Source organism: Euleptes europaea, chromosome 1, assembly GCF_029931775.1.
Source record: "Euleptes europaea isolate rEulEur1 chromosome 1, rEulEur1.hap1, whole genome shotgun sequence".
Classification (NCBI taxonomy): Eukaryota; Metazoa; Chordata; class Lepidosauria; order Squamata; family Sphaerodactylidae; genus Euleptes; species Euleptes europaea.
Window position 1 is genome coordinate 9,378,024 of NC_079312.1, and position 10,748 is coordinate 9,388,771.

The 10,748-nt window shown below is 47.5% G+C and overlaps 1 protein-coding gene across 1 annotated transcript; it reads left to right on the plus strand.

Moving 5' to 3' along the window:
• Positions 1-3,072: 3,072 nt before the first annotated feature.
• LOC130485819 (zinc finger protein OZF-like) lies at positions 3,073-4,375 on the plus strand. The gene has a single exon (XM_056859000.1). It carries the CDS (start codon positions 3,073-3,075, stop codon positions 4,348-4,350), a length of 1,278 nt encoding a protein of 425 aa, XP_056714978.1. The 3' UTR covers positions 4,351-4,375.
• The last annotated feature ends 6,373 nt before the right edge of the window (positions 4,376-10,748 follow it).

Here is a 10,748-nt window from a genome sequence, read left to right on the forward strand (position 1 = left end):
GAAACGGAGATCCGACGCCAGCACTTCCGGTGGTTCTGCTTCCATGAGTCCGAAGGGCCGCAGAGGGCTTACACCCAGCTCCGTGACCTCTGCCACGCATGGCTGAAACCGGAGGGACGCACCAAGGAGGAGATCCTGGACCTGTTGATCTTGGAGCAATTCCTGGCTGTCCTCCCAGAGGAAATGCAGAGCTGGGTCAGGGAATGTGGACCAGAAAACTGTGCCCAAGCTGTGGCTGCTGCAGAGGATTTCATGATGGTTCTAGAACGACAGGTGAGAACGTTGAACATGGCCTGTGGGTGGAGAGGGGCCATAGTTCAGTGGTGGAGCTCAGGGTTTGCAGACAGAAGGTCTCCAAGTCCATCCTTCCAGAAATATCCAGCTGAAGTATCTCAGGTAGCAGATGTCAGGAAACACCTTTCTCTGCTTTCTTCTGAGATCCATTGCCAGTAGGAAAAGATAACAAGGAATAAGGTAGGCAAAAGCCTGACTTTGGCTAAGGCAACTTAGATAAGTTTATTGTTGTAACCACATGGTCGTAAGCATAAAATCAAAAACATAAACATAAGGCAACTTCACATCATCTGTGATGCGTTGTCACCATCTCCAGGAAAGAAATGAATGTTTCTTGATGTCATTTCTGGAGTCTCTCCTGCCTGTCTTCAAATATTAACTAGAGCTAATGTTGCCAACGTCCAGGTGGGCCTGGAGATCTTTCAGAATTATAACTGATCTTCAGAGAAATCAGTTCCTTTGGAGGAAATGGCTGCTTTGGAAGATGCGTTCTATGGCATTATGCTCCACTAAGTTCTCTCGCTTCTCCAAACTCCATCCTCCCAGGCTCCAAAACCCCCCAAATCTTCAGGAAGTTCACTACGCTGAGTTGGCAACCCTAACTAGAACCCAGCTTCAGAAGCAGACTCTGCTCCTGTATCAGGAGAATCCAGAGCCTGCTGCTGAAGCCGCACAAAACCTGTATTTTGGCCAGGTGTGCAATCATTCCCCTAGGTGGGGTTGAGTGGAAACTTGCTCTTCTTTTTGTGGCACTGCGTCCAGCACTGATTGGCCATGCAGCAATGCCGTCACCAATCCACTTCTCGCCTCCTCTCCACGGCAGTTTTTCAACATATTAAAAAAATCTATTCATTTTATTTTTGAAGCGGGATATTTTCTTCTTTCAGGTGCAAGTAACCTTTGAGGAGGTAGCTGTGCGCTTCACTGAGGAAGAGTGGGCCCTGCTGGATCCGGACCAAAGGGCTCTACATTGGGAAGTCATGCAGGAGAATTATGCAAACATTGCATCTTTGGGTAAGAACTCCCTTCCTCCTTAGTATGCAGGACACTTAAGTCTCGCGTATGTGTAAAGTGCTGCCAAGTTGCAACCAACATGGTAAGCCCATAAAGTTTTCAAGAGAAGAGACTAACAGAGGTGGTTTCCCATTGCCTACCTCTGCATAGCAGACCTGGACTTCTTTGGTAGTCGCCTATCCAAGTACTAACCAAGGTGACCCTGCTTAGCTTCTGAGGCCACACGAGATCAGGCTAACCTGGTGCATCAAGGTCAAGTTTCCTAGGCCTGATCAAATCTCCCAATATTTTTTCTTTTTAGTCTATAGCAGCATAGAAGTGACTTTTGTATCAGAACACAGCAGAAGTGTTGTAAGTTTAATCCTTTGACCCTACCTGGCTTTTCTGATCTAGATTTTATTTACTTACTTCATTTACACCCCGCCTTTCTCCTCCGTGGGGACCCAAGGTGGCTAACATTGTTATCTTTCCTTCCATTTTATCCTCACAACAATCCTGTGAGGTAGATCAGGCTAAGAAAGAATTATTTGCCCAGGATCCCCAGCAAGCTTCCATGGCAGAATGGGGATTCGAACCTGGGTCTCCGGATCCTAGACTGACAAACTAACCACTCCAACACACTGACTAGCCCGGTCATGTACTTAGAACAAATAACGTGGGGGGAAATGATATAGAATTTTGTGTATTGTTTCAATTTTGCCCTGAGTTTCTCAAAATGCAATCATCAGGTAGTTCCTTGATATGAATGCTAATTTCCATTTTGTTGGTACTCGGACATATTTAGAAATCATCCATCAACCAATTTCAACCCTGGCTGTTTTTCACATGGGGGTGAGAAAGAGCAAAAGCAGCTTGCGGTGACTGTACCCAGGAAGAAAAAACCTCGGGGGAGGAAAGGGTTTCCATTTCACTCTCCTTTATACAGCAGTCCCAGAGGTTAAGCTTGCAAAGGAACAGGGGAGTTCTTTAAAATAAACACAGAATCAACTTTATGTAGTTGTCTTTATGGGGCCTGGAGTTCACCTGGAATTACAACTGATTTCCTGATTACAGAGATCAGTTTCCCTGGAGAAGGAAATGGCAGCTTTGGAGGATGTGACTCTATGCTAGTGGTTCTCAACCTGGGGCCATATGGCCCCCCGGCCACCCCAGGATATTCCAAGGGGGCCACAGGTGAAAATTGCGTAAATGGGGGGCCACGGCACGAGACTAGGGGGCCACAGAGGGAAGTGAGATGTGAAGAGAACAGAGAAGTGACGGAGAAAAGAAAACAGAAAAGAAAAAAGAAAACAGAGAAGTGAAGAAAACAGTGGGAGAGGCTTTGTTCTCCCTTGTATGTGAACATGGTTGTTTATTAGCGTGTTGTATTCCCTTTTTGTGGGGTATTCTTTGCAAATTTCAGTTTCCCAATAAGAACTGCATGTGTGCATTTTGTGTGGCTGTTTATGCTTCTTTTTTTCCTGGCTATTTACAAACAAAACATGTAAATAGCTACCTTTCTCCCCGTATGACTGGGGGGCCACAGGAAGGAAACAAGGTCGGAAGGGGGCCACAGTCGGAAAAAGGTTGAGAACCACTGCTCTATGGCTTCATATCCCTGCTGAGGCCCCTCCCCTCCTCAAACTCCACCCTCCCCAGGCTCCACCCCCAAATATCCAGGAATATCCCAACTCAGAGTTGGCAACCCTATTCCCAGCCGAGGCCATCCCTCATTTCTGATTTCTTTTTCTTTTTGCCATTCCAGCGGTTTATGGGGAAGCAGCCATGACGGACACAACAAAGGAAAGTCCTGAGCAAGTCCAACCGGTTGGGCCTTCCCAAAGAAGGATGACAGAGAACGTCTTCCAGAAGGAGGGAAAAACCTCTCCGAATCCGTGCGCTCGGAGAAAGCAGCAAAGGAACCACTCAAGAGACAGTCCAAAGAAGCAGCCAAAAAGCTACCCAAGGAAAAGAATGAGCAAGTCCATGCTTGGTGGGATCGACAAGACCTTCGATGAAACCCTCCTAGATCACAAAGGAGAGACATGCCCCAGGGCAGACGAGGATTTCAAAGAAGGCCCAGCTCCTCCTAAACAGAGAAGAGTCTATAATCAGGATACACCCTTTCAGTGCGCGGACTGTGGGAAACGCCTGAGTCGCAAGGACCACCTTATGAGACATCAGCGGCTCCATAAAGAAGAGAAGCCGCATAAGTGCTCGTTCTGTGGGAAGGCCTTCAGTCAGAGCTCACGCCTCATCGAGCACGGGAGAACCCACACCGGGGAGAAACCATACGAGTGCACACAGTGCGGGAAACACTTCCGCACGCGCATAGGTCTCGTTCATCACAGGAAGGTCCACACCAGAGAGAATAGCTACAGATGTTCGCACTGTGGGAAGGGCTTCCCTCACAATTCGCTCTTGACGCTGCATGAGAGAAACCATGCAGAAGGGAGGCCGTTCGACTGCGCCGTTTGCGGGAAGAGTTTCAGCAGTAATTCAGAGATCACGAGGCACGAAAGGAAGCACACGGGGGAGAAGCCGTACAAATGCTCTTTCTGTGGGAAAACCTTTACTCAGAGCTCCCACCGCATTGCGCATGAGAGATCCCACACGGGAGACAACCCCTATAAGTGCTCCGTCTGTGGGAAGCGCTTCAGTTGTAATTCGCACCTTATCATCCACGAGCGCATCCACACTGGGGAGCGACCCTTTAAGTGTTCGACCTGCGGGAAGTGCTTCGGTTCAAAGTCACACCTGATTGTTCACGAAAGAATCCACACCGGGGAAAAACCTTACGAATGTCCAACGTGCGGGAAGGGCTTCACTTGCAAGTCATACCTAATTTTACACGGAAAAACTCATTCTGGGGAGAAACCGCACAAGTGCTCTGTCTGTGGGAAGTGCTTTGCCCGCAACGCAGACCTTGTCATACACCACAGGACCCACACAGGAGAAAAACCATACCACTGTTCTGCCTGCGGAAAAGGTTTCCATCGTCAAAAACACCTGGTGAAACATGAAAAAAACCACATGGAAGTGTTCACCTTAATCATCAAATAATCTGTATGGGATCTAATGGCCCACAGTCTGAGATAAGTTTTTTTCCACAAGTCACTCGTTACTCCATAATGGGGGTGTGTATCATATAGTTTGGTGGAACAATGCATACTTTGCATTAATCTGGTCCAAGTTTCCATCTCTGACAGAGACAGGATCTCAGAGAGCTGAAGTGGGAAAGAGTCGTGTCCTGAGATCTTGGCAAACAATGATAGGGACCCACGTTGGTGGGCATGACTACAAAATGGCTATCATAAGAGGCGGAGCCAACCACAAAATGTCAGGGAGTGAGATTACGCAAAACTATAATAGTAAGTCTTCAACATTTCAGGAGGAAACGCTGTTTACCAGGATGACTTTTTAAATGTGTTATTTGAAAGTGTTTTCTTGCATGCACACAGCTTACCTTCAGTCATGCAATGAAGAACCTTGTGCTGTGGCAGCAGCAGCTGCTGAAGCGATGTTTAAAAAAAAAAAATCAGCAAAGCCGATCAGGTCTTGATGGGCAAAAGCCCCATCTGGGCCAGCCCACTTTCTGGGTCCCAGGAAATGTATTGGCAGGCAACTAGGGTTGTTTATGCATGGGTACTTTCACTCACGCTTGCCCACAGCCTGTCTTGGTTGTTCCTTGGAATTATGCATGAGTTTTTTGTCCTTCAAAGTTGACCTCACTGCCAACCCTTGCAATGTCCAGGTCTCCCCACTCCTCTGTTAACCCAACTCTTCCATCTTCCCTGAGCAAAGCCGGGGTGAAATCCCCATGCATAAGGCAAAGTGAGGGGCACACAAGCTTGGTTTTGCTCACAGCCAATTACAAAGCAGCATGTCCAGAGGCGGGGATTGAAATACTTCCTGCTTCCTGTTTCCTGAGAGCTTTTTCTGAGCAAAAGAAAATCCTTTTTAAACCGAGGCTTGGATTTCTCCCCCCCCCCCCTTTCAGATTACTCCGTTTTTTATGTTCTTGTTTTTAAAATGCTTTTTTATGTGGCAATTGGGTTTGGGGACAATTTTCTCTCACAGTAAGCACTACAAGTAAGCCAATTACAAAGCAGCATTTAAGGGGGAGCGGGGTACTTGATTTGATCTTGGAGGCTGCTGGTGCAGAGATTCCCAACAGGAAAGTGTGGGTCCAGCGAGCAACAAACCTCGGGTAAAACTCCCATGCATAAATGACCTTGGTGCCCACAGGCACCACATGGGAGACCCCTGGCTTATAAGAACAGCAGAACGGGATGAAACAGGCAGCCCTCTCAAACCACACATGTACTTAACTCCATAATTTCCCCATGCTTCCAGTTATATCCCCCCCTTTTTTCTTTCTTTCAAAAACTGCTCCAGAGACGGGGGCGGGCAGGGTGTTCTATGACAACATAGGTTCTAGCCCAGGGGTGGGGAACGTCAGGCCCGGGGGCCGTATAAGGCCCACCAAATCATTTGGTCTGGCCCTCCATGGGTCCTGGCTTATCTCTAGCTCAGAAGGATGCTGCCCTGCCTGAATCTCTTGGGCCCAGCTGGGGACTGCAGAGCTCAAAAGCAAGTCGCTCTACCTGGCAGACACTTTGAGCCATCTCCGGTTGTGCCTCTTGGCTAAATGTTTGACCAAATGTAGCAGGCTAATTTTTAAGCTGATAATTTTGTATGGCCCGCAAATGATGTTATAAATATCCAAATGGCCCTTGGCAGAAAAAAGGTTCCCCACCCCTGTTCTAGCCAATCAGTCCTCTGCACAATCCGTTCTGCTTCAAACTGTCCGAACGAATTCCTTCTCAATAACATAGAGGTCTTCCCAGAGCCGTGGCTCGTGTTTCTGTGCACTGCTAGACTCTTCCTCAAGTCATCCTTGACTGCCATTTCGACTGTACAACTCCAGGTGCCATGTTCAAACAGCAAGGGAACATAAAGAGAGTTGTCGGTTGCATCCTTTGAGTTGAATTCCCTTCCCCTGGAAGGAGACCCGTCGACATCTGAGTCTGGATACCTTCTGGTAATGCTGTAAGACTTTCTCTCCCCCCACCCAACTGGAGTTAACAATAATTGAAGTAATTTTAGTCTATACATCAACATACCCAAACTACTGTTGACCTCCCAAAGGACTTTGGGATTAAAACTGAAATAAACGAACAGGATTTAGGGAGGTCGTTGGGGAGATACTTTTTGTCGCAGTTTACTGCTTAATGAGGTGTGGGAGGGCAAAGAATGAAAAAGTAACTTCTCTGAGAACATTTACATAATAGTCACTTGGGTGGGGAGGAGGGTTGCCAACCCCATAGGTGGGGCCTGGAAATCCTACCAGAATGACAACTGATCTCTAGACTACAAGGATCACTTTCCCTGGGGAAAATGTCTGCTTTGGAAGGTAGACTGTATGGTATTATACCCCCTGCCTTCCCCAGGCTCCACCCCCAGATCTCCAGGAAAGTCCCAACCTGGAGTTGGCAACCCTTGTGGGGAAAGTGCATTTAATTACAAAACACATCATTTGCTCAGATAAGAGGAGGGAGGGTGTGGGGGGGGGGAACCCCTAGAGTTCATTCTTCCTGGTTGTACAAGAGTGGTATTTCGACTCCCAGAGTTTCTATATTGCCAGTTCATTTACATTGGACCTAAAGAAACTGGAATCCAGACCATACACTCGACATACATTGTGACTCTTCTTTTTGACTGGTTTGTCAGTGTAAATAAAGAAATAGGCAAATCCTGCCATCTCATGGCCTTTCTTGCAGAGCTGTGTAAGGAGATATCACCAGGTGCCAAAACGCATGCCTCTCCTTTTATTGTGAGCTACTGGACTGCTTATTAGCAGGGCTGCTTTCATACAGGTATGTTGCTCCACCTTGGCTTCTGGATAGCAGAGCTGTTTTGGGGAGCATCCACTCAATGACACCAATTACTTATTCCATTTCATTGTTTTCCCTATCTTTGCTTTCCCAAACCCTGATTTGGTATAATTTTTTCGGAAAGATTGCAGGCTGCACCTTTCCTCTGATAACTCCACAATGAAAACAGCTGGAGACGTACTAGTTCCCAGTGTTGTTTTTTTAAGTAAATCATCAAAATATTACAGCAACTAGCAATTCCTTCTTTTTTAAATTTAAAAGCCCCCCAAACCCTCTAATAAACAGGGAGATGGTGGCTGCAGGGGGCAGAGACATGGAAAGATCAAAGAAAACTGCTGTGTGGAGTCTCTGTTTTAGCCTTGAAGGCTCCACAAAGGATTGCCTCCGTAGGGAAGCAGCCCAGTATGAAAGAATTGTTTGGATTTCTATAACGATAATTCTATCAAGCCCTAACCTAGATGACCCAGGCCAGCCTGATCTCATAAGGCCTTGGAGGGCAAGCAGAGTCTAGCCCCTGGTTAGTACTTGGACTGGAAACCACCAAGGAAACCCAGGTTTGCTATGTAGAGGAAGGCAATGGCAAACCACCTTAGTTCCTCTCTTGCCTTGAAAACTCTACAGGGTGGCCATATATCAGCTTGTGACGCGACCAGCACTTTCTATCACAATTCCATTGGAGATAATACCAAGTTATGAATTACAGTTTGGCAGCCTTTTGTGTTTCTTGCCTGATCATTTTGCACAAAGGGTATCTGGGGAGTGGCACTCCATTGGCTGTGGAGAGGGTTTGTATCACGGAGGACACACTGTGGGTCATGGAATCCCTTTCTGTCAATGCAAGGGAGAGACCATTTACAATGCCAAGATATGGCCGGCAGGTGCCTTTCTTCTGGCAGGTGCTGATAAAATGGAAACACAAAATCAGTTCTGAGCTCTGCTACATTCCTGTCAGTTTTCTCAGCATGGTTCCAGGAGTACCTTTTTGACGAGATCTTCCTAATACTGTTATGCTTTGTTTCCAAGCTGATGATTGAAACTTTATGGATAGGGATGCAGGAATATTTGTTATCTGTTGTGAGCACCATAAGCCCTCTTAAGCACTAGCTTCTTTGGGTAGCCAAGCATCCAGCCTGTAAAGCAGTCTTCTGGTACCATCCTGAACAGAATTACTACCTTCAAAGTCAATGGGCTTAATATAGGGTTGCCACCCTCTAGGTACTAGCTGGAGATCTCCTGCTATTACAACTGATCTCCAGCTGATAGAGATCAGTTCACCTGGAGAAAAAGGCTGCTTTGGCTGTTGGACTCTATGGCATTGAAGTCCCTCCCCTCCCCAAACCCCGCCCTTCACAGGCTCAGCCCCCAAAACCTCCTGCCAGTGGCGAAGAGGGACCTGGCAACCTTAATAGGGTGTGACTCAGCTTAGGATGGCACTGTGAATTTCTCTGCTCTGCTGGCATGAATTTAGAGTCCTCTGGGTTTTATTTATTTATTTGCTTAGCTTGTATCCCACCTTTCTCCCCAACGGGGACCCAAAACGGGTTACATCACTCTCCTCTCCTCCACGCAGCAGTTCATCCTCACAACAACCCTGTGAGGTAGGCAAGGTGTGGTGTAGGCACGTGTATGTTATGGAACAGATTGCACAAGGTCACCCAGTGAGCCTGGGGAGGGTGGCATTTGGGAGGGGGTCTCAACAGCACATAATGCCATACAGACAGTCCACCCTCCAAAGCTGCCTCTATTTCTCCAGGGGAATTGAACGTGGTCGTCTGGAGATCAGTTGTAATAGTAGGAGATCTCCAGGCACCACTTGGAGGGTAACCCCAGCCGCAGCTCATGCTCCCAACCCACACGCATTCGTTCATGCAGTCCTGCGCAGGGGCAGTCCAGCCTAAGCCCATAGAAATTGCTTCGTCAATGCATAGGACCGCACTGGCAACCGGGAGGTGAAAACAGACAGATCACAACCAGTCTCAACCTGAGCGAACAATTCAGGGATGAAGTGAACAGGAGTTCCTAACACGGCTCGGATTGCAAGCAGATCGCCAAGCAGATTGCTAGCAGATCCCAGCCTAAAGCGAGGGTCAGGGCCGGTTTTAGGTTTGATGAGGCCCTAAGCTATTGAAGGTAATGGGGCCCTTTATATGTCCAGCTGTCCTTGGTCAACAACAACACTGACGCAGGCTAGCAGGCGGGGCCCATTACTTACATCATAGGAGCCTACACAACACAAAACACTGTTGCTGTGTGTAGGTTTTTTTTTTTATATATATATATATCTTATATTTTGGAAATGTACATCCAGTTGTTGTTTTTTCTTTTAATTTTTTTTGGGGCCCCCTAAGCTATAGCTTGTTTCGCTTAGACGTAAATCCGATGCAAATCGCCGAGGGTGCAAATGAAGGCAAAGGCCGCCTCCTTGAGCATGCATGCAGACGCATTCCTCAATAGCCTCTGCAAAGGAGACCCCCGCCCCATTGCACAGGAAACCAGAGGCGTGGGATTCTGCCCTCTGCTTCTCTCTCCATGACAAATCCCCCCCCCTTTTCCTGTTTTGTCTCCTCCCCCGGAAAGTGTCTATGCCTGTGTGTGATTTTTCCCTTTTTTTTTTTCAATGTAGTGAAATCTCTGGGGAGAAACGTGGATCTGGGGTCTTTGGGTGAGTTGAAAGGGGTGGGGGGATGCGTGCATGTGTTGTGGTTGGTATTTGTTTCCTTGCAGCTCGCGATGTAGCCATTGCACCGCTCTGCGGGGCTTCCGCCGCTGCCTTCTGCAAAATCGGAGCGGGTTTGTTTTGCAGGCTGGTCCTTTCGGTGGGGAGGGGTGGGGTGGGGGGCTTGGAGGCCCCCCCTTTTGTCGGGAGGGGGGCGGCAGGGTCAGAATGGGGACAAGCTCCTCTCCTCTTTCACTTAAAGCAAAGCGGTTCTCACCCACCAGGAGGGCAGGGGGAAGATGCACAGTTACGCATGGGATCACAGGGACGCATTTTCCTGCCTTTTTCATCCTGCTGGGTTGATTCGAAGCCAACAAAAGAATTCCTCTTCTCGCCCGAGCGTGCGGAACTCACCGCCACGAGATGCGTTGACAACCGCTGGATTAAAAGAGACAGTGCGGCAATTATTTGTTTGAATTTATACAGTCCAGTGGTTCTCAACCTTTTTTTGACCAGGGACCACTAGGACTTTTTTGTTCGGTGCAGGGACCCCAAGGCTCAAAATAAAAATTCAGAGAATTTGAAAATAAACTTCAATCATAACTGTTCGTTAAACATTAAACTTAGAATAATATTTGAATATATATTTTTATGATAGAGAACTTTTAATTGAAAATATTAATTTATTATGGGTTTATAACTTTGTTTCGCGGACCTTAATTTAGTTCTCGCGGACCCCTGGGGGTCCATGGACCCCTGGTTGGGAACCAGTGACTTAAAGCAAAGCGGTTCTCAACCACCAGGAGGGCAGGGGGAAGATGCGCAATTACACATGGCATCACAGGGACGCATTTTCCTGCCTCTTTCATCCTGCTGGGTTGATTCAAAGCCAACAAAAGAATTCCTCT